This window comes from Meles meles, chromosome 4 (assembly GCF_922984935.1).
Source record: "Meles meles chromosome 4, mMelMel3.1 paternal haplotype, whole genome shotgun sequence".
In the NCBI taxonomy this organism is placed as follows: domain Eukaryota; kingdom Metazoa; phylum Chordata; class Mammalia; order Carnivora; family Mustelidae; genus Meles; species Meles meles.
Genome location: NC_060069.1, coordinates 76,284,019 through 76,311,253, shown reverse-complemented (window position 1 = coordinate 76,311,253; position 27,235 = coordinate 76,284,019). Strand labels below are relative to the sequence as shown.

General features: G+C 38.1%; 1 protein-coding gene and 1 pseudogene across 6 annotated transcripts in view; both read left to right on the top strand.

Moving 5' to 3' along the window:
- NMD3 (NMD3 ribosome export adaptor) overlaps positions 1–27,235 on the top strand; it is a 123,605-nt gene that overhangs the window by 88,869 nt on the left and 7,501 nt on the right. For 3 of the 6 annotated variants that reach the window (XM_046002882.1, XM_046002880.1, XM_046002881.1), the window contains 10 exons: positions 7,515–7,571; positions 8,483–8,617; positions 11,042–11,138; positions 14,459–14,539; positions 15,139–15,267; positions 15,755–15,845; positions 22,030–22,108; positions 22,790–22,886; positions 24,893–25,010; positions 26,301–26,446. In XM_046002882.1, the coding sequence (XP_045858838.1) occupies positions 7,515–7,571; positions 8,483–8,617; positions 11,042–11,138; positions 14,459–14,539; positions 15,139–15,267; positions 15,755–15,845; positions 22,030–22,108; positions 22,790–22,886; positions 24,893–25,010; positions 26,301–26,446 (1,030 nt within the window). Of the gene's footprint in view, positions 1–6,820; positions 6,979–7,366; positions 7,572–8,482; positions 8,618–11,041; positions 11,139–14,458; positions 14,540–15,138; positions 15,268–15,754; positions 15,846–22,029; positions 22,109–22,789; positions 22,887–24,892; positions 25,011–26,300; positions 26,447–27,235 lie in introns of those variants that run through there. The other 3 variants (XM_046002883.1, XM_046002885.1, XM_046002884.1) reach the window with 3 other exon arrangements.
- LOC123940270 lies at positions 2,097–3,136 on the top strand (annotated as a pseudogene).

The following is a 27,235-nucleotide window of genomic DNA, read 5'->3' as shown; positions in this document are numbered from 1 at the left end:
GTTACATTTTGGAAAATATTTCTTGGATTAGTTTTTCAATAATAATTTTTATAGTAATTTGGAGAATAATTGGGAGGCCATAGTCAACTAACTGAGAATTGTCCCCAAATAAATCAGCTACAGATACAGACATTTTAGAAAGTACATTTTCTGACATCCAAATTTGCTTACATATACTCCCTGTACATCCTTAGAATCTGCCCTGAAACTCAACTTTAGATGCTATAGAATGCCCACATAATAAAAGCAAGTTCATTTCTAAACAGTTTTGAAAGGCACATTTTCCCCATCATCTCCAGACTGGCTGGGCACTGCAAGTAGAGTTTTGATGTCTTCTCCATTCTTGTTACCAGAGTGAAATGAGAAAACAGTTCCAGCAATCTTTGAGATCACCTGAGAGGAAAAGGTGAGGAGGATTTCATCATGAAAGGGACAATGAAATGGTAGCAATTACTGAAAAGAAGAATTAGAGCAAAAATGTCAGCTTCGTATCTCCAGATTCTTAGTTCTTTTGGACCCGGCACACATAAAGTTTTTTTTGTTGTTGAAATTTATTTTGGTGTTTCTAAATTTGTTCATCTCTGTCTTTTACTTTGTTCATCTTCTCTTTTATGGAACCTGTAAAATATAGCACTATAAAATATTTCTTCATCTATTACTGCAGTAGTAGTTCTCTTCCATCATTAACATCTTGAAGCTACATGTCATTCAGTGATTACATCTCTCTCTCTCTTCTTCTTTAAAGATTTCATTTATTTACTTGACACAGAGAGAAAGAACAACTAGGCAGAGCAGCAGGCAGAGGGAAAGGGAGAAGTAGGCTCCCCGTTGAGCATGGAGCCTGATGTGGGGCTCGATCCCAGGATCCCGGACCCTGGGATCATGACCTGAGCCAAAGGCAGATGTTTAACCGACAGTAGGGATTGCCCTACACAGGGCTCCTCATTCAGCAGGGAATCTCCTCCTCTCTCTCTGCCCTCCCCCCACTCTCTCATTCTCAAATAAATAAATCTTAAAAAAAAAAAAAAACTACAGTAAAACATTACAAATTCAATCAATACCAATTTTGGAAACTGTAAAAGTGATTTCTTGAGTATTATTATAATTTTATTATTTTTTCTGTTTTATTTATTGTGATTCAATGTGAAGTTTTTTTTGTATTTTTAAAACCTTTGTTGAAGTAAAATATATATACATGGATCATATTATAGCTAAATGAATTTCACAATGAACACTCAATTTCAGTGTTTATAATTTCTTTTCTTTCTTTCTTTCTTTTTTTTTTTTGAGACAGAGAGCGTGAGTGGAGGGGCAGGGGCAAAAAGAGTAGGAGAGAGAATCTTAAGCAGATTCCACACACAGTGTGGAGCCCAGCAATCATGACTTGAGCTGAAATCAAGAGTCAGATGCTTAACTGACTGAGCCACCCAGGCGCTCCAGGAAACCCATTTTAATGCCAAGGTCAAACACACAGAATTTAAGTTTGTAAACACACACACCAAAGCAAAGATTTGAATAAGGACCCAGATCCTGAATATAAGGACTATGGGACAATAGAACTCATTTTTCTAAGATGTGAATTGAGGGTTAAATAAGAAGTGCAAAACAAACTTCTCTTTGGTGTAATTTGCCCGTGTTACCTATTCTGAGGCCAATCTTAGCAAGCTCATCCTAGGTTCGCAGCAGAGACATTTGACACCAAGCACTTACTTCTGACATCCGGAGATCTTATCAGGAGGGGAGAGAACTGTGAGGAGAGATATAGGTACTTTCTGCCACATAAGTATTTCATTTGTCAAAAGCCTGTGGCTTTGGGGCACCTGGGTGGCTCAGTGGGTTAAATCCTCTGCTTTCGGCTCAGGTCATGGCAGGGTCGTGGGACTGAGCCCCGTATCAGGCTCCCTGCTCAGCGGGAAGCTGCTTCCTCCTCTCTCTCTCTCTCTGCCTGCCTCTCCACCTACTTGAGATCTCTGTCAAATAAATAAAATCTTTAAAAAAAAAAAAAGCCTGTGGCCTTTCTGTGCTAACAAGAGAGGGGTCCATATGAAGATCCATATTGTTCTGGATTCCCATGGAACTTAAAGGAAACTTTCACAATGTCTGGAGCCCTGGACATCCTCCTGCAAAGGGAGAAGGATGTCCTATAATTCCTTCCAGCAGGAACCCACTTAGGTGGCACCAACCCTGACTTCTAATTGAAACAGTACATCAGGACACCTGGGTGGCTCAGTCGGTTAACTATCTGCGGTCGGCTCAAATAGAGTCCCGCATCAGGCTCCCTGCTCAGTGGAGACCCTGCTCCTCCCTCTCCTGCTCCCCTGCTTGTGTGCTGTTTCCCTCTCTCTCTGACGGGTAAATAAATAAAATCTTGAAAAAAAAAAAAAAAAGAAATAGTACATCTACAAAAGAGAAAGAGATGGTATATCTCAAACCTGGAGAGATCCAATGAGAAGCTTCTGACAGCAGCTGTGCCATCGCTGCGATCAAAAACCCGCCTTATGTCAGTGTCATATCATCCAGGAACATGGGCTCTGCTGAACTTGGCTGCTGCCACTGGAGTCACTCCGATTGTGGCCACCTTACTCCTGAAACCTTCGCTAATCAGGTCCAGACGGCCTGCAGGGGGGCTTTGTCTCCCGTGGATATTATGGATCCCAGGGCTGAGCACCATCCTCTCACAGAGATGTCTTAGGGTAACCTGCCGGCCATTGCTCTGTGAACCAGACTCTCCTCTGTGCTGTGTGGATGCGGCCATCCCACACAACATCATGGGGGGCTGACGCAGCGGGTCAGAGGCAGTGGATGCTGGCCCCGGGAAGTTATGCGTATGGTATGCATAGCCCTGTCTCCCATGAACCCCCATGGGAAGCCACCCCTGATCTCTCCTCCTAACAGAAAGCCTGAAGAGATTGAAAAGGAAGAGCATGCCGTTGCTGCAAAGGCCATGACCAAGGAGGAATTTCCAGGTGAACGGGCTGCCCAGATCCCAAATTTACTGCTACTCAGCCTGACGGTCTCAGATTATGTGAAGGTGTGCAGGGAGTCCCTGTCCCTGTCCCGCAGTTCCCAGCCAGGGTGTAGGACAGCTCTGCACTCCTACTGCTCAGGCCACTCAGTGCAGAGGAACAACCCCTGAGTTATCCTAAGCTGCTCTACCACAGACCCTTTAAAAAAAAAAAAAGATATTTGTTTGTTTGTTTATTTATTTTGATGAGAGAGAGCAGGTAGAGTGAGCACCCAAGTGGGGGAGGGGCAGAGAGAGAGGAGACTCTCAAGCAGACCCCATGCTAAGGGCAGAGCCCAATGCAGGGCTCCATCTTACGACCCTGAGATCATGATCAGAGCCAAAGTCAAGAGTCTGATGCTTAACCAACTGAGCCATCCAGGCACCACTCTTCCATAGACTCTTTTTTTTTTTATAAATTTATTTATTTATTTTTTCAGCGTAACAGTATTCATTGTTTTTGCACAACACCCAGTGCTCCATGCAATATGTGCCCTCCCTATTACCCACCACCTGTTCCCCCAACCTCCCACCCCCACCCCTTCAAAACCCTCAGGTTGTTTTTCAGAGTCCATAGTCTCTTATGATTTGCCTCCCCTTCCAAATTTTTTTTTTTATAAACATATAATGTATTTTTATCCCCAGGGGTACAGGTCTGTGAATCGCCAGGTTTACATACTTCACAGCACTCACGATAGCAAATACCCTCCCCAATGTCCATAACCCCCTCCCCCTCTCCCAACCCCACCTCCCCCCAGCAACCCCCAGTTTGTTTTGTGAGATTAAGAGTCATTTATGGTTTGTCTCCTTCCACAGACTCTTTTTTTTTTTAAAGATTTTTATTTTTTATTTATTTGACAGAGAGAGATCACAAGTAGATAGAGAGGCAGGCAGAGAGAGAGAGAGAGGGAAGCAGGCTCCCCGCTGAGCAGAGAGCCCGATGTGGGACTCGATCCCAGGACCCCGAGATCATGACCCGAGCCGAAGGCAGCGGCTTAACCCACTGAGCCACCCAGGCGCCCCTCCTTCCACAGACTCTTAAACAGGAAGTGAATCTCTCCTGAAAAGGAAATAAGGTTAATGGAAAATAAACAGTCTCTTAAAAAAAAAAAGAAAGAAAAAGAAAAAAAAACCCTGCGGATAATAGATGTCCTGAGCCTCAGAAAGGCATGCAGCCCGGTGAAGGTATGGGTACAGTTAGGTTAACTGTTGTTTAGGTTCCAGTTCTGCCACTTAACTTGCTACAGAACTCTCAGCAAGTTACCTAAGCTTCTGGAAAATCACCCTGTCTGTAAAACGTAAGCTCCACAAGGGTTGTCTGTGTTGTTCACTGTTGTATATCCAGTGCCTAACAAGCCTGGCACTGTGGCACCTGGTGCCAAATAAAACAGGGTATAAGGGACTATGTTGAGAAAAAAAAAGAACAGTCCCTGACATTCAGAAGCTGGCCTATACTCACAGGTAGCCCACATTATTCTCCTGTCAGACAAAAACAACTTCACAAAATAGCCACCTTTGCCAGGGTTATTCCAACACCATATTAAAACGAGATAAAACAAGGCCACTGCATAATCTTGTATAACCATAGATAAATACAAGGTTACTGTGCCACCCACAAAATACCAAATACTCCCTCTCTTGGCCAAAACGAGTAACTGCTACTTCTTTACTAACTGCAGTCTAATCTTTTGCCTCTCTTCCTATACCTAAGATTTCTTGAGCTAGCCACCCATAGAATTACTCCTACTTTCTGAGAGCATCCAATCTAAAACAGACCCTTGCTTTCTTAGAGCCTCTCTCAAGTTACCCAAGAAAGCCCAAATTCTGATAGATGTTTTCTTTTTTTACAGATTTTATTTATTTTTTATTTTAAGGATTTTATTTATTTATTTGAGAGGAGAGAATGAGCAAGCAAGAGAGAGCACAAGTGGAAAGGGGGTGGCAGGGAAGGGGAAGACGGAAAAACAGATCTCCCTGCTGAGCAGGGAGCCTGGGAGCCTGATGGGGATGGTGGTCTCCAACGGAAGACCCTGGGATCATGACCTGAGATGAAGGCAGATGCTTAACTGATTGAACCATCCAGGTGCCCCTACTTATTTATTAGAGAGAGAGAGAGAGAGAGAGAACATGCACACATTGAGAACCTGTTTTGCGTGGAAGGAGGGGCAGAAGGAGAGGGAGAGAATCTCAAGCAGATTTCCTGTTGAGCGTGAAGCCTAATACTCGTCTTGATCTCATGACCCTGAGATCATGATCTGAGCCAAAATCAAGAGTTAAATGCTTAACCAACTGAGCCACCCAGGCGCCTCTATGATGGGTTTTTCCTAACACCCTCCTAATGAGACACTCCATGATTCCTCACAATATGTTTGCATTCACTTCAGTGAATAATAAACACAATCTGTTTAGCTACAGTTGTGTTCCTAGTAGTATTTGGCTTAAGGGAAATGACAATATGAATGGAAAAAATGGGAAGATAAGCTGTTTCTTCAGAGTTGTATCAAATGGATAATTAACTCACTAAAATATATTGAGAACCTGTTTTGCACCAGGCACTGTGCTAGGTGCAGGGAATATGGAGAAGAAGGAGACTCAGACTGCTCTCTAGCAGTTGAACCTGTGGAGGAACATGCACAGTAGAAAATTTATGATCCAATTTAATGTTGTTGGCACCATTATAAAGGCATACACCTTCTATAAAGATGTTGTAGGGCAACACAAAAAGGAAGAACATCTTTTTAGACTTACCACCTCCAGAAGGGTAATATAATAAATTTGTGTTATTTTAAGCCATAAAATTTGTAATTTGCTGCAGAAGCAATACGAAACTAATATATGAGACTAGAGCTGAATCTTTAAGGCAGGCTGTCCCAGGCATAGACTAGCTCCTGTATGACCTGCCAGGTGGCTTATATGGCTGCCTACTTGGGAATGTGATGGGGTATGTCAGGATTAGATCCTGAAGGGTCTTCCTTCCATGCAGAGAAATTGGAAAGAATCCAAAGGTTGTCAGAAACCACTGAAGGATGAATAGCAGTAGAGTGTGACAAAATCAGATTTGTCCTTAGAGGGATAGCTTGGAGTCTGGAATTAAGGAGAAGGAATGGGAGATTACTTTAGTACCTGGCGCAAGAAATGAGAAGCCTACTTTGATTACCTTCCATAAGATGACCTTGCTTATTCCTTGAAATTTGGAGTGAGAAGACAGAAAGCAATGATTGTGCTCTTCAGATATTTGAACTTCTGTCATGAGAAAGAGTGGTTAGACATGGTCTGTGCTGTACTAAGATCAAGGTATAAAGTAATAAGGAAATATTAAATGCGCTAAGTAGCATACTTAAAACAAATGGACTAGGAACAACAGACTTCACAAATAGTTGGGTCTTACCTTTCTTTCATCTCTTCAACAAATATGCACTTGAGTAGTTAGAATGTAGCAGGCATTAGGCATATGATGGGAACAAAAGAGATAAAGACACTGCCCTTGATGGAGCTTAATTTCTTTGTGTATTGTGTGGTGCTGCTTACAGATAATTTTTATATAATCATTTAACCAAGAAGCAAGCAAGCTCCCAATCAGGATATCTGAGAAGTGATTTATACGCAGGGGAGATGTTAGCTTGGAATGAACTCTGGCCAGGGAAAACCGGAAAGGAAAATAACCCAAGAGCAGTTGGGAAACCTGTGCAGGTCTCAGGCACCCCGCCTGCAGGGGGCACACCTTCTCTCCCGACAGCTTCCCACTTGCCCCGCCTCTAAGCCCCACCTCCACCCCAACCGCTCGCCAATGCCTTCCCCTTCCTCCGCGCCCTAGCCGTCCCTTTAACTCCCGGCTCTCGGGCCGCGGGATTTTGAGCTTTTCTCTCGCGAGATCCTCGCCGTATTGGAGCCGGCTGTGGTCAGCACTAAGGGGGCTGTGGGGGTGGTTGTGTCGCAGTTTTGCGGCAAATCTGGGTCAGTTCCGGACTAGCTAGGTATGTTCTGGGCCGAGCTCCGGCCTGCTGTCGCGCGGGGGTGTCTGAGGAGAGAGTGGGGCGGATTCCCTTTGCCCTGGCAGGCTTCCGGCCGCGTGCGTACCGCGTGTGAGCCGCGGTCCGGGAGCCCGGGTGAGGTCCCACCGGCTGGGTGCGGGGGTCTGGGTGGCTGCGCGGTGACGCCCAGGGCGATTTCTGCAGCGCGGGTCCGAGGCCCGGTAGCTGCCGGCGTGAGGGTGAGGGTGGCGGCCCCGGCCCTTTCAAGACCCCCGCTTGGGGCCCGTAGGAGTTGGCGCCGAAGTGATGCCTTCGGTCAGCGGCCGAGTTTAATGTCCCGAGGGTCTTACGTATGGGAAACTCTAGAATTCCCTGTGTTCTTATATTAAAGGGAGTTACTTCTTGGAGTTGCCACGTGGAATTGGTTGTTAACCGCTTTACGAGGCTTGGCTGCCTTCCTTATTCAGAGAAGGAAGATTTGTATGGAGCTGAACGGACAAATGACTTAAGTCCCACAATTCATTCTCTCTCAAAATCAGGGCATACAGAAAAATGGAGTATATGGCAGAATCCACCGACCGCACCCCTGGACACATGTGAGTCGTATCCCTTTCTCACGTTCCCTTTAAGTTTAAAGATACTAAAGTGACTCTTTGAAACTTACTGCCTGTGAGGAAAGCTTGGGTTTTTTTTTGTTTTGTTTTTTTGTTTTTTGGAGAGAATTCTTTGTCTTCAGTGGGAAAAGTGGGAAGTTTTATTTCCTGAGACAGTCAGACTCATTTTTAGTTGGAAAGTTGTAGTAAATACTTCAAGAGTGTTAAAATATTCCATATATGTTCTTGATTGGCTCTGTCCATGTGATAACCATTAGCCATATGTGGCTATGTAGATTTAAAGACATTAAAGTGAAATAAAACTAAATGTTAAGTTCTGTATTCATACTAGTCACGTTTCAAATTCTGAGTAGCCACATGTGCCTGGTGGCTAGCTACCTTATTGAACATCATAAATTATAGAACATTTCTTTGGGACAACATCAGTGATTGCTAAACATTTCCTGTCCCCAGTACACATAGAATTATGACATCAGTCCATTATACTGAATCATGAGACATGATATGTTTTCCATCCTTTGTTTCTGCTCTGGTTAAATGTTTGCATTTTGGCAATCCTCTACTGGCATCTTAAAGAAAATGTCTTTGTACTATGAAGCTGTCTGATAATTACTGTTAGAAATCCATTAGACTCTCTCAACCCTTTGGACATCCCCATACTTAAAGGATTTTTGGAGTTATAGCCATGCTTGTTTTTTTGCCTTAGTATTCCAAGGTGACACTTTATGTATAGCATCTTTGAAGATTACTTTGCCAGGGTTTTGTATTGTTTTGTTTTGTTTTCTTAGGTTTTTAAAGCAGAGATACTATAGCCTAACTTGAAGCTTTTGTTGTCTGTTTGATAACCAGTGCATTTATGAAACTTAACTTGAAAAATTTATGCTTTATTGAAGCTTATGCTGTGAGTGTGGTGTCCCGATTAGTCCAAATCCTGCCAATATTTGCGTGGCCTGTTTACGAAGTAAAGTTGACATCAGCCAAGGCATTCCGAAACAGGTCTCTCTATCTTTCTGCAAGCAATGTCAAAGGTACAGTGTAGCACTATTTTATTCTACTTAACGTTGAGATTTATATATGGGAAAGCCACTGGGATATGCGAGATGACACCCAAGGTACGTAGAATAAAGCATATGTAATTGAGATAAAATCGTTCTTTATGTTGGTGTTGCCAAAGATTTTAGGATTTGCAATTTTGTAGCATACTTTTCTAGTTTGCCCTTTTAATCTGGTAAAGTCACTGTAAAGCTGTTTGAATTTGCTTTTTCGTATAAGGGTTTAATAGGTTTGATTTATATAGTTAATAGATGTAAGTTGGTGTTTGTAATGGTAAGTGAAAGCAGATTTAGTTACTAAGGATGTAATATTGTTATTATCATGAGGGTTCCCCCCCCCCACACTGGAAGCTATGTATGATAAAAAGCCTCTTAAGTTTGAATGTTTAAAGTAATTTAGCAAGGTGTTTGAAAAATCTGTTAAAATGCAGGAGCACCTGGGTGGGTCAGTTAGTTAAGCATCTGCCTTCTGCTCAGGTCATGATTCCTGGGTCCTGGGATTAAGTTCCTGCATTGGGCTACCTGCTCATCAAAAAGCCTGCTTCTCCCTAGCCCTCTGCCCCTCCCCCTCACTGGTGCTCTTGCATGTGCATGCGCATGCCCTCTCTCTCAAATAAAAGTCTTTAACTAAAAAAATCTATTAAAATGCCGTTGTAACAAAGTTATTATAGTCAGCTGTTGGTAACACAAAACTGCCTAATAATACTGCCCATGTAAAGTTAATTGCCTGTAATATCCGAAGTGGGTTAGGACTCTAGTGGTTCTTAACTTTTTTTGGGGGGGGGGGCGGGGGACTGGTTCATGAAACCCTTTGGGAATTTGAACACTGTCTTTCCAGAAAAATACTTAAAATGTACATATATACAAACACATGAAACTTTCCTGTACTGTTTCAGGGAGATTACAGTTTGCAAGTTTGGCAAGTATAAGGCTTGATCAGTTACAGATATTTGCTATTCTTAAAAGCATGGTGGAGTGAAAAAGCACGAGACAAATAATCTGGAGACTTAGTTTGTCTTGGATTTCTCACAGACTAGCTTTTTGAAACTCGGCCAGTTAACCTCTCTACGACTTAATCTCATCAGAATGAAAGGGCTTTATTAGATAGATAAAGCCCTTTCTAACTCTAAAAGCATGCTTATACTAAAGGAACCTGTATAAGGTTTTTGAATGAACCTTTACAAGTGAAAATCAGGGGCCTAGCTGGTCCAGTAGGTAGAGCTTGTGACTGTATCTTGGGGTTATGGGTTCAAGCCCCACGTTGGGTGTAGAGATTACTTAAAAATAAAATCTTAAGTAAATAAAAGTGAAAATCAGAACATTCACTTAATAAACATAGTGAAAACAAGCACTCCTGTAACATATTTAGAAGTGTTATGTATTTAACATTTATTGAGCACTTACTATGTGCACTGTCCTGAGTTGTTTTTTTTTTTTTTCTTTTAAGATTTTATTTAGAGCACCGGGGTGGCTCAGTTGGTTAAGCAGCAGCCTTTGGCTCAGGACATGATTCCAGAATTTTGGGATTGCGCCCTGTGTCTGGCTCCCTGCTCAGTAGGGCGTCTGCGTCTCCCTCTGTCCGACCCCTTGTGCTCACTCCCTATTTCTCTTGTCAAATAAATAAATTTAAAAAAAATAAAGATTTTATTTATTTGACAGGGAGAGAGAAAGCACAAGCAGGGGGAGTGGCGGTGGGAGAGGGAGAAGCAAGCTTCCCGCTGAGCAGGGAGCCCCATGTGGGGCATGGTCCTGGGATCATGACCTGAGCTGAAGACAGAGCTCAACTGACTGAGTCACTCAGGCACTCCAGTAGTGTCCTAAACCTTGAGCAGTCTGGATTAAAAAATCTTAAGGCATATGCCCAGGGATTGAAATTTTAATTTAATTAGGTTTTATGTAAGATTTAAAAACATGTTTTGCAATGTAAAATTTGAGAAAGGACTTTAAATAGATGAATAGTCTGAACTGCTGTTGATATATAGTATGAGGTACTAATTTACCTTTATCGTGTGTGAGAAGTCAGTTCTCAACCATTTGGTTTATTACCATTTTAAAGCTATTTTCAGATAATTTCTTACCCTGTTTTTCAAGGTATAGCTTCAAGAAACTCTTAGGCATTTTGTCAGACCTCCCTGGAATTCTTTACTGGTGTTTGAAGTAATATGACCTCTTTAATATCAAATTAACTTTCTCAAATATACTTGGGATTTCGCTTTTTAAACTGAAGCTACTGATCTAATTGAAAGTTTTCTGAAACTATTAAATATATTTGAAATGCTTCAAGCCAGTCTTGGGAATTATTATGTCTGAGTAATAATCAGTGTTACATCTGCAGAGTCACATTGAAATTTTTGTTTTTCCTGAGAGATGCTGGGTTTCAGTATTTTCTTTCCCCCTCAGGTATTTCCAGCCACCTGCAACTTGGATACAGTGTGCGTTAGAATCCAGGGAACTTCTTGCATTGTGTTTGAAAAAAATCAAAGCCCCTCTGAGTAAGGTAGGTCAGTCTGTTAAAATCAGTTTTTATAGGTATGTGTTTTTGTTTCTATATTTTAAAGTTAAATATATTTTTATGGAAATGAAAATCTTTGTTTGTATATTTTAAAGTTACATATATTTTTATGGAAATGAAAATCTTTTTAAATCTCTAAAAGATTTAATGTGGAATCATTTTTTTCATTATTTATTGAGAACCTCTGCAATAAATTTTTTTCAGAAAAAATACATAAAACCATTGCTAAACATAATTTAGAAGGCTATAGTATTAAGGCTATGGCATTTAGTTTCTTTTTATTTTCAGTGTTGCTCTAGAAAGAAAATATTTATGCCTATTACTTAAAGTCAGTGCATTAATGTCTCCAAAAAAAAAACAAATAGAATTTAAGCCCAGTTTATCTCTCTGCATAAGTTTCAGTTGTCTGTGTTAAACTTTATGACTTCCACTTCCACCAGTTGTGTTTTTAACTGAAATGGACTCTGGGTTTCAAAGTCCAGATTCTCTTTTAAGCTCTGATAAAATTTCATGTAATAGTTCTTTGAGATTTTTTCCTCCATTTCTTTTTTTTTCCTCCCTGGAATTTCTGTTAGTCTGTGTTGTCCCTACTGGCTTAAAACATTGTCTTTTCCCCCTTATATTGTTTTTAATCTTTTTGTCCTTTTTTCTGTGTTTTTGGTGGTTTACTTTATGTTCTCGTCTCTGTATTGATTTTTTTTTGGTTCCAGCAGTGATATTTTTATGTTCTACAGTTTTTACCATTGTCTTAATGTTTTTGATGCATTCTGTTCTTTAAAAAAATTTTTTTTTAATTCTTTGGATACAGTTGACAGAATATTAGTTTCAGGCATGCAACATAGTGATTTCACATCTTTATAGGTTATGCTGTACGTACAAGTATAACTACCATCTTTTACCAACGCTATTACAATATCATTGACTATATTAACCTGTGCTGTACCTTTTATCCCTGTGACTTTTTCATTCCATAACTGGAAGCTGTATTTCCTACTCCCTTTACCCCTTTTGCTTATCCCCACAGCCCCCTTCCCTCTGGCAATCATCAGTTTGTTCTCTCTATTTATAGGTCTTAATCTGTCTATTGTTTATTCATTTGATTTTTAGATTCCATGTATGAGTGGTATCATATGGTATTTGTCTTTCTCAATCTGACTTACTTCACTTAGCTTAATATCCTCTATGTCCATCTGTGTTGTTGCAAATGGCAAGCTCTCATCCTTTTTATGGCTGTATAATATTTTGTTTTCTCTATATACCATATCTTCTTTATCCATTCATCTATCAGTTAACATTTAGGTTGCTTCCGTATCTTGGCTATGATAAATCATGCTGCAGTGAACATACAGGTGCATATATCTTTTCAAGTTAGTGTTTTTGTTTTCTGTGGGTAAATATCTAGGAATGGTATTTTTGGATCATACAGTATTTCTAACTTTTTGAGGAACCTCCATACTGTTTTCCACAGTGGCTGTACCAATTTATATCACTTCCAACAGCATTGTATTCCGTTGAATTTTTCTGAAGGTATGATAGTAGGTTCCCTAATTTGTCTCTGGAGTCAATTTTTTGTGTAATTTTGTCTCACTTTCGTACTTCTGGCTTTCATGTTTTTGTCAAATGTCTGATAAGTCTTAATAATTCATTAGTTCATTCGGCAGCATTGATTAAGTGTCAGCCCTGTCAGTCTGCTTTTGGTGTTGGGGATATAGCAGTGAATGGCAGAGACAAAAATGCCTGTCTTAGGTAACTTTTATTCTAGTTGGAGGGGAGAATGTGGAGTAGGTGTAATATTCATTGTGTTAAAAGAGTCTAAATTCTGTGGAAGGAAAAATCAAGAAGGGGATAAAAACTGCATAGGGGAAGAGTTGCATTTTAAAATGGAGTGGTTAGCATTTTATGTCAACTATACTCAAACAAAATAAATATGTGAAATAGACTGGGTAAGGCCTCATTAATAAGGTGATAAATTTGAGTAAACATTAAAGGCAGTATGGGAGGGAACTGTGCAGAAGACTGGAGAAGAGAATTATGGGTAGAGAAAATGTGTTTGTTTGGCTAGAGGCAGGAGCAAAGCTGTGTGGTTAGCATGAAGTGGGAAGGGGAAAACTAGAGGGGGATGAAAAGTGCAGTCATGGAAAGTCACAGAAGATTAGGTTTTTACTCTGAGTGTAATGGGTATAGAGGGGATAGGATGGAGTAGTAAGATGAATGATTTATCATTTATCAGGATCCCTTGCTGCTGTGTTTAGAATACATATGAGGGAGATAGGAGTGAGGGACTTTCAGGAAGTGATTGTAGAAATCATGAGTAATGGTGGTATTTGAGTCAGTAGTGAAGGTGGTGAGAAGTGGACAGTCTGGATCTACGGAAGGAAATCTGTTATTTACAGTTCCGGTTTCTCCATAGAACTCTAAACCGAATGTGTATCTTAATATCCACTGAACAACTTTGTATAGGTATATCATAGATAGATCCTCTTAAATTCAGGTGTCTGAAACCAAATGCAGCATCTTCTCTCCATCAAATCTGTCCTTTATTTATTTCAGAAAAGTAGTTATTACCTAGATGCCCAAACTGGATACTTGAGCCTCATTCTAGAATCTGTTCTTTTCCTCCTTCACATACCCAGTTGTCATTCAGTCCTGTAGATCTCATTTCCTAAATAACTCTTGGGTCTTTCTGCTTCTTTTATTTCCAGTACCTCTCAGTTCAGATCACCTACAATTCCTGCCTAAATTATTGAAACAACCTCCATTTTGTTCCTCTTCCCTCTTCCTCAAAACACCTATTTTAGCCATATTGAGCTACATTGAGTTTCTCACATGTAGCAGAGTTTTTTGGCCTCTGCTGATATAGCAGTGAGTTACACTGTGGATTCAGCATGAGATGCCCCCTAATGCATTTTTTTCTAAAACTGAGTACTTAATATAGATAGAATAATCCAAGTAGAAACTTTGCTGATGAGATTTCTATTAGATGATGAGTCATCAGATCTTTGCTTTCTTCTAAAAAGTATAATTTCCATTTTAAAAAACATTATTTTAGGGAAAAGGATTTTTTCTGTGCAAATACTTTAATTTTTGCTTGAATTATACCAGTTGCATTAATGTAGTCCTTTTATTGCTCTTTTTTTTGCCATACCTCTGATGATAATTTTTTTTTTTTTTTAACTGGTGATGTTGAGTAGTGATGCTAATCACAAATTCCTTAAACATCTTAGGAAATCTGTTTGTTAATGAGTTCTTTCATCTTTTTTCTCAGGTAGGAACTTACATTTCTTTTTATTTGTGTCCTTTTGAAGGTTCGACTTGTAGATGCAGGTTTTGTTTGGACTGAGCCCCATTCTAAGAGACTTAAAGTTAAACTGACTATTCAGAAAGAGGTAAGCTGTATACAGTTTTCTCAGCATTTCTGAAGTGTAGGTCGTAAAAATGAGGGGATATATTGGCAAGTTATTTTACGGTTTGAATAGCTTAAAAGGAGGAGATTATACTCTTAATTTTAAGCTTTCTGGGTTTGGGGGGGCGGGGGTCATCTGCCAGATGATCAGGTCATTAGTAAGAGCAGTCCTTGCTCTTGATTAGTGGCTAAGGTTATTTTTATTAGGAAAAAGATTGTGATAAAAGCATGAGCTAAGACAGTGTTTCTCAGACTTTGTCTTTTTTTTATACATACACATGTATATAGATATTTAAATTCTTCAAAGACTATTTTTACAACCACTTTAAAGATAAATGTGAAATGTTAATTTAATCCTACAAATTAAACTTGTTTTTTTCTCGAAATAGGATTATTTTTATGATGTTTAATTGATTTATTGTGGATGTCCTCAAAGCATTTGTGAAAAAAGACTTATGTTAAATATTAACTTTAAATATTAAAGTTACTAAACATTATTTTCTTTTAGGAAAAAATATTTGTTATTAAGCAGAAAGGAAAGAAGGAGGAGTTTGATTTTTCCCCCCCCCCCACTCCCATTAGGTGATGAATGGTGCTATCCTTCAGCAAGTGTTTGTGGTAGATTATGTTGTTCAGCCTCAAATGTGTGGAGATTGCCATAGAGTAGAAGCCAAGGATTTCTGGAAGGCTGTGGTTCAAGTGCGGCAAAAGGTACTGAGAGAAAGATGATGATTGAATCCTGCATCTTGTATTTCATCTTTGTCAGTTAGGAGCATTTAGTAAAACCTCCTCCTTTCCCTTCTTTTCAGATCCTTTAGGCACCAGATATAGGCTAGGTTTCTGCAACAATCACTTTTAAAAATAGGTCACTGTCGGGGCGCCTGGGTGGCTCAGTGGGTTGGGGCCTCTGCCTTCGGCTCGGGTCGTGATCCCAGGGTCCTGGGATCGAGTCCCGCATCGGGCTCTCTGCTCAGCGGGGATCCTGCTTCCTCCTCTCTTCTCTGCCTGCCTCTCTGCCTACTTGTGATCTCTGTCTGTCAAATAAATAAATAAAATCTTTAAAAAAAAAAAATAGGTCACTGTCATGTTGTAGATAATCTTTAAAGATCATTTTTGTTTTAAAAATCAGTGTGCTAGATATATAGATGCTTTTTTTTTTACATTTCATCTATTAATCTAATAATGCATTCATATTTAGACTTTGCACAAAAAAACTTTCTACTATCTGGAACAGTTGATTTTGAAATATGGAATGCATCAGAATACACTTCGTATCAAAGAGATTCATGGTGAGTTAAAATTTAAAAGCATTTCAGTTGATGTCAGAGTTATTTCAACTAACATAGGTCTTATCTTTATTGATAATACCTAGAATAGTACTGTACAAAGGAACAGTTTCTTTTAGGAAGAAAAAAATCTTGGTTCTTTATCTGCACTGTCCAATATGGTAGTCACTAGCCGTATATGGCAGTGGAATACTTGAAATGTGTCTAGTGTAACTGAAGAACTGAATTCTTGATTTTTTGATGTTTTAGTTTAAATTTATACTAAGCAGCTACCAGATGAGTAAATCAGTAACTGCATTAATATAATGTAAAGTGCTCTGATGGAAAATTCATTGAAATCTTGTTGTATGCAAAGATCAATTACTGATTGGGAGAAAATTAGTTTTGAGATCTGTAAGTTCTTTTGTAATATTTTTGGTTTTGATATACAAGTGATATAGTTAGATTTCTTAAAGGTGGAATTCAGAGTTTTTTGCATGATTTCATAATGGTTCCTTAGAGTATGTTCTGTCTAGAATATTTCTCTGATTTATAGTAGAAAACATAAATATTCTTAAGCAGACTCTTAAAGCTTAATATTTTTAATGGTGCTTGCTACTGGTGAACATCTATATTCATTTGTTTTCCTAGTCTCTATAGACTTAGAGATATTAAAGCTTGAGTTCCATTGTTACTAACTGATCTGTTACTCATATCTTGTATGTCTTGGGAAAGTAGAGAAGTGTGCTCTTTGGCCCTTAAATGAGGGGAGATGTATGTAGCGCTGTCACCTGGAGAAAATCTTTTAAGCTTTGTATCTGACCTAAATGTCTTACCAGTTAGACATAAGGTTAATTAGTCTAGATCTGAGAAACTAAATTTACTTTATTTATTTTTTATTTTATTTTATTTTAAAGATTTTATTTATTTATTTGACAGAGATCACAAGTAGGCAGAGAGGCAGGCAGAGAGAGAGGAGGAAGCAGGCTCCCCGCTGAGCAGAGAGTCCTCTGCGGGGCTCGATCCCAGGACCCTGGGATCATGACCCGAGCTGAAGGCAGAGGCTTTAACCCACTGAGCCACCCAGGCACCCCTATTTATTTATTTTTTTAAAAGATTATTTATTTATTAGAGGGATAGAGAGACAGATGAGCATGAGCTGCGTGGGGGAAGGGACAGGGAGGAGCAGAGGGAGAAGGAGAAGCAGATTCCCCTCTGAACAGGGAGCCCTGTGGCGTTCCATCCCAGGACCCTGAGATCATGACCTGAGCCAAAGGCAGATGCCCAACTGACTGAGCCACCCAGGTGCCCCTAAATCGGTGAAACCCAATTCAGTGAATACTTACTGTGGGTAAGGTAATTTGCTGCCTATTTAACATAGTGCCTGGCAACTTGTGGTTAGCCACCAGGGAAAAAGACATCTTTGTTCTGTGTAACTCTCTTTTGAGTAACTCTTTCGGGGATAAGTAGATCCAAATATTCTAGCTAAGAAAGCAAGCCACTATTATTCTTTTTCATCATCATGGCAGAAATATACTCAGAGAATTTTTTTGTAGCAAAAGACTTGGATACATTCTTGGGACATACTTTTGCAGTCATTTTCAAAACCAAAAATATTGCAAGTTCATCAGCCCTTTTTTCATCAAGAGGAGTTAATCTGTCCTCCCCCACCCCCCTGCCCTGACTAGTTCTTTGTTTGATTTAATGAATTTTTTGTTTGTGGTTTATTTGTAACCTTGTTTTTTAAAATCATAGTAATAGTAAAAATAGTAAAAATTCACACATACGTGAATAAAAAACCTCTACATCCCTTTTACCAGTTTGTTATCCCAGAGGTAGTCCCTTAACACAATATAGTACAATATATACTCTTTGGGGGAGAGGGAACCAGAGGGAGAGGAAGAGGGAGAATCTTGAGGAGACTCCATGTCCAATGTGGAGCTCAACAAGGGGCTCAGTCTCACAACCCTGAGATCGTGACCTGAGCCAAAGTCAAAAGTCAGACGCTTAAATATACTGAAGTTTGTAAATTTTCATGAGTACGTGTTGGTTTTGCAGCTGGTATTTAGCTACATTTTTCTGCTATACATTGCATATTTCTTTTATTTCAACAAGCGTCTCAGTTTTATTATTTTGGGTATATATCTAGGTGTAGACTTGCTGAATCATGATAAATTTATGTTTATCATCTTTTTTTATATTTATTTTTAAGAAACTGGCAGACTGCTTCCACAGTGGGTATATCATTTTACGTTCCCATTAGCAGTGTTTGAGCGTTCTAATCTCTATGTGTTCTCACCAACATTATTGTCTCTTTTTGTTCATAGTCATTCTAGAGGGTGATGAAGTGGTATCTCATTTTGTGGTTTTAATTTGCATTTCCTAATGACTAATGTTGATCAACTTTTCATAAGGTTATTAGCTATTCCTGTATCTTTTTTGGTGACATAACTTTTCAGATCTTTTGCCCATTTTTTAATTGGATTGTTTGTCTTAATAAATTTTAAGAGTTTTAAAAAAAAGTATTTTCTGGATACTAGTTCCTCATTATGTATATGATTTGCAGGTGTTTTCTTGTAGCCTGTAGCCTGTGTTTTCTTTGTCTTAATGTTGTCTTTTTTTTTTTTTTATTGTGATGTGAACATAACATGAGATCTTCCCTCTTAAAATTTTAAGTGTATAATATATTATTGTTGACTCTAAGTACAATGTACAGCAGCTCACTAGAGCCTACTCATTTTTTTTCTTTTTTTTTTTTTTTTGAAGATTTAATTTATTTATTTGACAGAGAGATCACAAGTAGACAGAGAGGCAGGCAGAGAGAGAGGGAGAAGCAGGCTCCCCACTTAGCAGAGAGCCTGATGTGGGGCTCGATCCCAGGACCCTGAGATCATGACCTGAGCCAAAGGCAAAAGCTTAACCCACTGAGCCACCCAGGTGCCCGAGCCTATTCATTTTGCTTAACTGAAATGTTATGCTCATTAATTGGTAATTCCCTGTTTCCCCCTCTTCTCAGCCCCTGGCAGCCATCATTCCACTCTTTGAGTCTGTGAATTTGATATTTTAGGTACCTCATATAAGTGGAGTCAGGTAGTATTGGTCTTTCTGTGACTGGCTTATTTCACTTAGTATAAGATCCTCAAGTTGCATAATGCAGAACTTCCTCCCTTTTTAAAGCTGAATAAAATCCCATGGTAGGTATTTACCACATTTTATCTATTCCTCTTGTGGAAACAACCCAAATGTCCATCATCTTGGCTACTGTGTGCAGTGCTGCAATATACATGAAAGTGCTAATATCTCTAAGATTCTGATTTCAGTTCTTCTGGATAAATACTTAGAAGTGGGATTAATGGAACATATGGTAGTTCTGTTTTTAATTTTTTTGAAGAACCTCCATGCTGTTTTTCATAGTGGCTGCACTATTTCACATTTCCACTGGTGTACAAGAGCCAGTTTTCCTGTATCCTCATCAGTACTTGTTTTGTGTTGTTGTGGCTTAAATAATGGCCATCCTAATGAGTATGACGTGATACCTCATGGTAGTTTTTGATTTGCATTTGCCTGATAATTTTGACCTTGAGCATTTTTCATATACTTACTGGCCATTTATATGTCTTATTTGGAGAAATGTCTATATAGTTCTTCTGCCTATTTTTAAAATTTAAAATTTTAACTGATCAGGTTATTAGTTTTTTTCTTGTTGAGATGTAGGAGTTCCTAATATATTTTGGAGATTAACTCCTTATCAGATATATATGGTTCACAGATAATTTTTTCCCTTTTTGTAGGCTTCCTTTTCACTGTGTTGATGTTTCTTTTGCTGTGCAAAAACTTTTTAGTTTGATGTAGTCCCAGTTGTTTTCTTTTGTTATTGCCTATGCTTTTGGTGTCATATTCATGAAATCGTTTCCAAGACCAGTCCCATGAAGCTTTTCCTGCCGTTTTCTTCTAGAGCTTTTGTAATTTCAGGTCTTATATTTGACTCTTTAATCCATTTTGAGTTGATTCCTGTGAATGGAGTAAAACAAAGGTCCAGTTTCATTCTTTTGCATGTGGATATCCAGTTTTCCCAATACCGTTTGTTGAAGAGGCTGTCCAAGAGTGTATTTTTAGCACTTGGAGATCAGTTGACCCTAGATGTGTGGATTGGTTTCTGGGTTCTCTGATCTGTTCCATTGTTTATTAGGACTGTCTTTTTGTCATTACCAAACTGTTGTGATTATGGTAGCTCTGTATTTTGAGGTCAGGAAGTGTGATGTCATTTGAATTGCAAAATTTAAAATTTTGAAGTCCAGTGTGTAAATTTTTTTCTTTCATCTATTATTCTTTCGTTGTCATGTCTAAGAACTCCTGTTTAATCAGTGTCACAAAGATTTTCTCCTGTGTTTCTTCACATGTTTTATAGTTATAGCTCTTAAATTTGGGTCTAACCTTTTTTGTGTTTTTTTTTTTTTTTTTTTGCATGATGTGAGATGAGTGTCTAAATTCATCTTTTTCCATGTAGATATCCTGTTTTCCCAATGAAAAGTCTGTCCTTTCCTCAGTGAATTCTTTGGATGCTCTGTCAAAGATCTATTGACTGTAAATGTCAGAGTTTACTTCTGGATTCTCGTTTGTTCCATAGATCCATATATTTATCCTATGCTAGTACCATGCTGTCTTGACTAAAGTTACCAGGTTTTGAAATTGGGAAGTATAATTTCCTAATAACTTTGTTCATCTTGGGAATTGTTTTGGCTATTCTGAGTTATTTAGTTTCCTAGTTAGCTGAATTGTTTGAAAGAGTATTTCTATAAGCATTTCCCAGCAGGTAGGTAGGTATGTTTTAATTATCCATTTGTTGCTGATTTTTAATGTTACTGCATTATGATCAGATAATACTGTCTAGTAATTCATACTGTTTAGCATTTATTGAAATTAAAGAAAAACTTTTTATATAATTATTTTATAAATGTTTTGTGGATTTTTAAAAGTAATATATATTCTTGGGACCGTGTTCTGTAATCTCAGTTAAATCAACAAGTTAGTCAAATTCTGTGTATCCTTCCTGTTTTTAGTCAGTTTGGTCATTTTGTTTTTGTTTTTGTTTTTCTTTTATTTAAATTCAATGAATTAACATATATCATGTATCATTAGTTTCAGCGGTAGAGTTCAGTGATTCATCAGTTGCATATAACATCCAGTGCTTATTACATCAAGTGCTCTCCTTAATGCCCATCACCCAGGTACCCCATCCCCTACCACCCACCCCTTTAGCAGCCCTCAGTTTGTTTCCTGTAGGTAAAAGTCTGTTGTGGTTTGTCTTCCTCTCTGATTTCAACGTATTTTATTTTTCCCTCCTTTCCCCTGTGAGCCTCTGTTTTGTTTCTTAAATTCCATATATGAGTGAAATCGTATAATTGTCTTTCTCTGATTAACTTACTTTGCTTAGTGTAATACCCTCTTGGTCATTTTGTCTTTGATAGTCTCATAGTAGCCTCCCACAGTGATTGTGCATGTGTTAACTTTTATTAATTTTTCTTTTTAATAGTTTTGTTTTCTGCATCCCAGTGCTATGTTATTAGATGCATTCCTTTTATCTTGGGAGATTGTTATATAAAATACACTTCTGTGTAGTTTTTCTCCCCTCCCCCACTTTCTTTAAGTAGGCTCCATGCCCAGTGTGAAGCCCAGTGTGGGGCTTGAACCCACAGCCCTAAGATCAAGACCTGAGCTGCGATGAAGAGTCGGATGTTTAACTGACTGAACCACCCAGGCACCCCATTTCTCTCCTCCTTTGACCTTGAGTTTTATTTTGTCTGAAATTAAAATTGTGAATCTTTTTCTTTTGTTATTATGTCTGATTTGTCTGGTTTTGTTGTCTTAATTGATGTATTTTTTGTTTTCTGATAATTTGATTGTTTACTACACTTTATTTATTTATTTATTTTTATTTTTATTTTTTTGACAGAGATCACAAGTAGGCAGAGAGGCAGGCAGAGCCGGATGGGTGTAGCAGGCTCCCTGCTGAGTAGAGAGGCCGATGTGGGGCTCAATCCCAGGACCCTGGGATCATGACCTGAGTCAAAGGCAGAGGCTTTAACCCACTGAGCCACTCAGGCGCCCCTGTTCACTACACTTCGAATTTGTGATACAGTCATATTAGTAGAGGAAAACCTTATTTTGAAGAATTATTTTCATGTGGCTTTTCTTTTTCTTTTTAAAGATGGTCTGGATTTCTACTATTCCTCAAAACAGCATGCTCAGAAAATGGTAGAATTTCTTCAGTGTACAGTTCCGTGTAGGTATGTTCTGAACCTAAATGTGATTAAGTCCAAGAGCTGGGAATGAATGTAGATCATATCTGTTCTTCGGGCTTAGGCGTCTCTTATGGTAAAAAAATTTTCAATTATAGTGGGAATAATTACATAATTAGTAAGCTTCTGTTGGATTAGCTACTTTAAGGGAATTATAACCAGAGAGTATGTAAGAATCTCTTTGGTGAGCTAGACATCACCCTGTGATAAATACTATAGTGCTAAACCTTTGATTGAATGTATTTGAATAAGATGAAAAATGGGGATAGAGGGCTTTGGGGAGAGGCTTCATGGAAGAGAGGAAATCTCTTAAAATGGGAAATTTTCGAAGGTAGACTTTATAGTGAAAGGTGAGATTAGTGTGAACAAAGACTTGTGGTGGACATTATTGTGGCTTTTAATGGATGCTATATATAGACTACATTGGTCTGAGCCAAGTGCATGTTTTAGAGGTATTGAGTAAATAAAATTGAAAAGAGGTAGGATGCAGTTGGATTGGTGAAGGTTTTGAAATGTAAGTGGTTGAAATGAGGCTTTTCCAAAGCAGGCATCAGAAAGCTGTTTCTGACCTTGGGGAGTGATCATTTGATGTGATAAAAATTGATACTCCCTAGACTATAATAAGGAACCTTTGTCTTTTTATTACTATAAACTTTTTTTTCTTGGCAGAAACAAAGCCTCACAGAGATTGATCTCTCAGGATATCCATAGTAACACATACAATTACAAAAGCACTTTTTCTGTGGAAATTGTTCCAATATGCAAGGTACTTTTTTCATTTAATTAATCCATGTCTATAAAAGAGTACAAGTAATTAATTGGCTTATATGTAATTATTAGCTCCTGATTTCCTTCTGGGATTGGTAGAATAACTTCCCTCTTAAAGGATTCCTTTCTGACATACTCAGCCATATTAAAAAGATGTTAAAAAATAATCATACTTAAAATTATAAATTGGCATACCTTTTACTGTGGTATACTAACTCAAGGCCTGGTTGCAGTTTTTTAATGTTCATATTCTTTAAAATTTGTGATTCTGGTGGACATATGAAAAGTTTGAATACAGAAAATGACATTAAAATAAATTTCAGTGAACCACTTTGTAGAATGTGTGTAAAATGGATTTTAGCATGATGAAATTAAACAGTACTGTGGAAATGAAATTGTAGAATCATTTTTGTGATTTAAAATGATCTAACAAATTGTAGATTATCATTTCATTTCAAAAAATATAAATGAATTAAAATGCAATAGTTACTGAGGATCTACTGTATAGAAGGCAGTGTATTAAGGAGTATTATTTAGAGATCTCTACCATACAGGAACTTACATGTCAATATCTACTAATAATGATAAGTGCCATAACTAATTGTGAGCATTCCATATAAATTTGTATCTAAGTACTTGAATATATTTCACTTTTTCATCTTGTTATACCTGGGGTAAAGCATTTCATCTTTTTGAACATGATGAAATTGAAGCGTGGGCGTTTAGACAACTTGCCCAAAGTTACATAACTACAAAATGAAGCCAAAATGTGTGCCTAGGTCTGTGACTCTAAAGCTTTAAAAAATACTATACAAATTCAGTGTATAGCAACAGGGATGAAATGATAGCTTAAAATGGTCAGCGGTGACACCTGGCTGGCTCAATTAGGAGAACATGTGACTCTTGATCTCAGGGTCATGAGTTCAAACCCCACATTGGGCATGGAGCCTACTTTAAAAAAAAAAAAAAAAAGCAATGTCAGCAAAATTTTTCTGGAAAGGGCCAGATAGTGTTTTGCTTTCAGGCCATATAGTCTATTTTATAACTAGTGGGCAGCTCTGCTGTTGTTTTACATAAGTAGCCATAGATAATAGGTAAATGAATAGTGAAGAAACTTTATTTACAGAAATGGTGGTGGGCCAAATTTAACTTGAGGGTCATATTTTGCTGACCCCTGGTATAAAACAGTAAACATTTTCCTGGTATAAAGCCTGGGAAATGTGAATCTAGGTGTGATGCCAACTTTAGGCCATAGGTTAAGTGCTTTGAGTGATTCAGGCAAGTAACTGAATAAATGCACAATGTAAGAGTATTTTCATTAATCCATTGAGACTTACTAAATGAAAAACAAAGTGCTGGACTAGGTGCTCTTAGAGATGCACAGGATGCCCCTGCAGTGGAGGAGCCTGTGATTGTGAATACACACAGCTTAAAATACAACTCGGATTTTTTTGCATTTTAGTACAGTTTAAAACAGGCAACTGCATTACTGATAATATCTCCTATTGTACACGTGGACACATGTGCTTTTTGGCCATTAAATTTTTGATTACGTATTGATGCATGTAGCCATAAAAGAGAAACGTGGCTTCTTCGAAATTTATTTTTTGTGGAAATTAGAAGAAGTCACAGGTAGATTTAGAAAATCACTCTCCTTCTGATGTTTATAATACTTTGTTTAGAATGTACACTGTATTACTATAGAGCAGTAAGCATTCACACTTCAGTAAAATTGAAATAAACTTAATACTTTGAATAAGATCTGGAAAAATACTTTCAAAGCATTTTTACTAAGACAAATATTCCCATCTTTAGAAGGAGTAGCTTATTTTCTGTTTCTCTTAAGATTTGATTCTTTTCCTTAGGCCCTTTGTTAATAAATAGAATATACAGTAATGTTTTGGTTTGGGCACATACACTTGGGTCAGGTTTATAGTGATGAGTGTTTATTGGAGACAGTTATTCAGGACTTGCTTCACTCTAATTGTTAGTTCTTATGCCTAGGATAACGTTGTTTGTCTGTCTCCAAAACTGGCACAAAGCCTGGGAAATATGAACCAGATTTGTGTGTGTATTCGAGTAACCAGTGCCATCCATCTCATTGATCCAAATACCCTACAAGGTAAGTTTTAGGAAATATTTGCCTTGACAGTTCTGTTCAGCAAGCTGTAATAATTTATATTGCTAATTTTATCAAATATTCTTGGTAATATTGTTATGAAAAACTAGTTAAGATTTTTACTGCTGTTTAATTCTTACAAAACACTGGAATTTTTAAAGCTTTTAATGAGTAACACCTATATTTTTTATTTGAAGAAACAAGTCTGTGAACTTTAAGAAAATGTACTAGTTTTAGTCCACTTATTTTTACTGAAATTGACTTATTTACCTCATTTAATTTTTGTGAATAATTATTTAAGTTCATTGACAAGTTTAGTAAAGTTCGGAACATTTCACTTATAATGCAGTAAAACATTTAGTTTAAATATGAGTTTTAACTAGCTTTATCATTATTACACATAATTTTTAACATTCCGTTTATAAAACTTTTTTAAAGAAGATTTCATATTGATGCATCTCCTGCTTCTTGATCTTTTTCACGTACTTCCTGTAATTTTTCTGTTGTAAAAAATCAAACTTTTTTTTTCAGGAAGTCATTTATTATCCTTGTCAATCAGAATTCATAAGTTAGAGGTCTTTTTGCAGTTTTGGAATGAGTATCTGTCAGGTAGAACTTTATTTCCTGTTAAGTAGCTGAGATGACTGATAATGTTATCTTAAGTACCAGCACATGAAGCAACAATTATACAACTGAGTGGATCTGATCTCATTTACTTTTTGTTATTTTTTTTTTTAAGATCTTACTTATTTATTTGAGATCACAAGTAGGCAGAGAGACAGGCAAAGAGAGAGGGGGGGAAGCAGGCTCCATGCTGAGCAGAGAGCCCCATGTGGGACCTGATCCCAGGACCCTGGGATCATGACCTGAGCTGAAGGCAGAGGCTTAATCCACTGAGCCACCCAGGTGCCCTGTTATTTTTTTTTTAAGTAGGCTTTTTTTTCGAATCCAAACGTAGGACTTGAACTCACTACCCTGAGATCAAGACCTAAGCTGAGATCAAGAGTTGGGCACTTAACTGACTGAGCCACCCAAGCACCCTGATCTTATTTTGAAGACCCTTAGCTCTGGGGTTCTAATGATAGTAACTACTTATATTATTGATACTTGAAATTTTTCTTGTGCTATGAGAAATTTGGGGCTGATTTATAGGAATAAATGATGATTCTAGAGAGTTGCTACTGTGGCCTCTTGCCCTCATGCTTCCCAGTACATATATATCAACTTTTTTCTAATTAACACATCTGATGGCTTTTGAAATACTTCATTTCTTCATGTTCTGTTTCTACTTAGTTGCGGATATTGATGGAAGCACTTTCTGGAGTCACCCTTTCAATAGTTTATGCCATCCCAAACAGCTAGAGGAGTTTATTGTGATGGAATGCAGCATAGTCCGAGATCTAAAACGCAGTGCAGGTGCTGGAATGATATCAAAAAAGGTAAGTTCCATCCCGCCCATCTTTGTTCCCCCCCAAATTAACTGTTTTGGTCCCTCTTTTGTATTTTTAGGTTTTTTAGTTTGTAAATAATTCCAAAATGTGGACCACGTAAAGCTAGTACTCCATTAGGTTGCAAATGCATTCCATCTTTGTATGTTACTTAACACATGGTCATTTATTAGACTTAATACTATCTGGTAAATTCATCTTTCTCTTTAATGTTAGAAACGTTTTAAAAAATGTTTATTGTAAAAAAGCGTTTCTTAGCTTTACTTTTGTTAGGAGGGCCAAATGACAAGCAAACCTTTTTTGACTTTAAAAATTTTCAGACATTTTGAATTTAAGTATATATTATATTAGTACTAATTACTGAATACTTCAGTATGCATTTTTAAAACATAGGAACATTTTTCTACAGAATCCAAGTATTATCGTTCAGATTTCCTCATTTGTCCCCAAATGCCTTTTATGGTTTATTCAAACTAGTACCTGCTTGGGGTCCATACACACACACACACACCACACACACACACACACACACACACACACACACATATTTTTTAAAAGATTTTATTTATTTGACGAGAGAGACACAGAGAGAGAGAGAGGGAACACAAGCAGGGGGGAGTTGGAGAGGGATGAGCAGGCTTCCTGCTGAATAGGGAGCCCCAATGTGATGTGGGGCTGGATCCCGGGACCCTAGGATCATGACCTTGGCCAAAGGCAGACACTAAAGGACTAAGCCACACAGGTGCCTATATTGAATGTGAATGTTACACCTCTCAAATC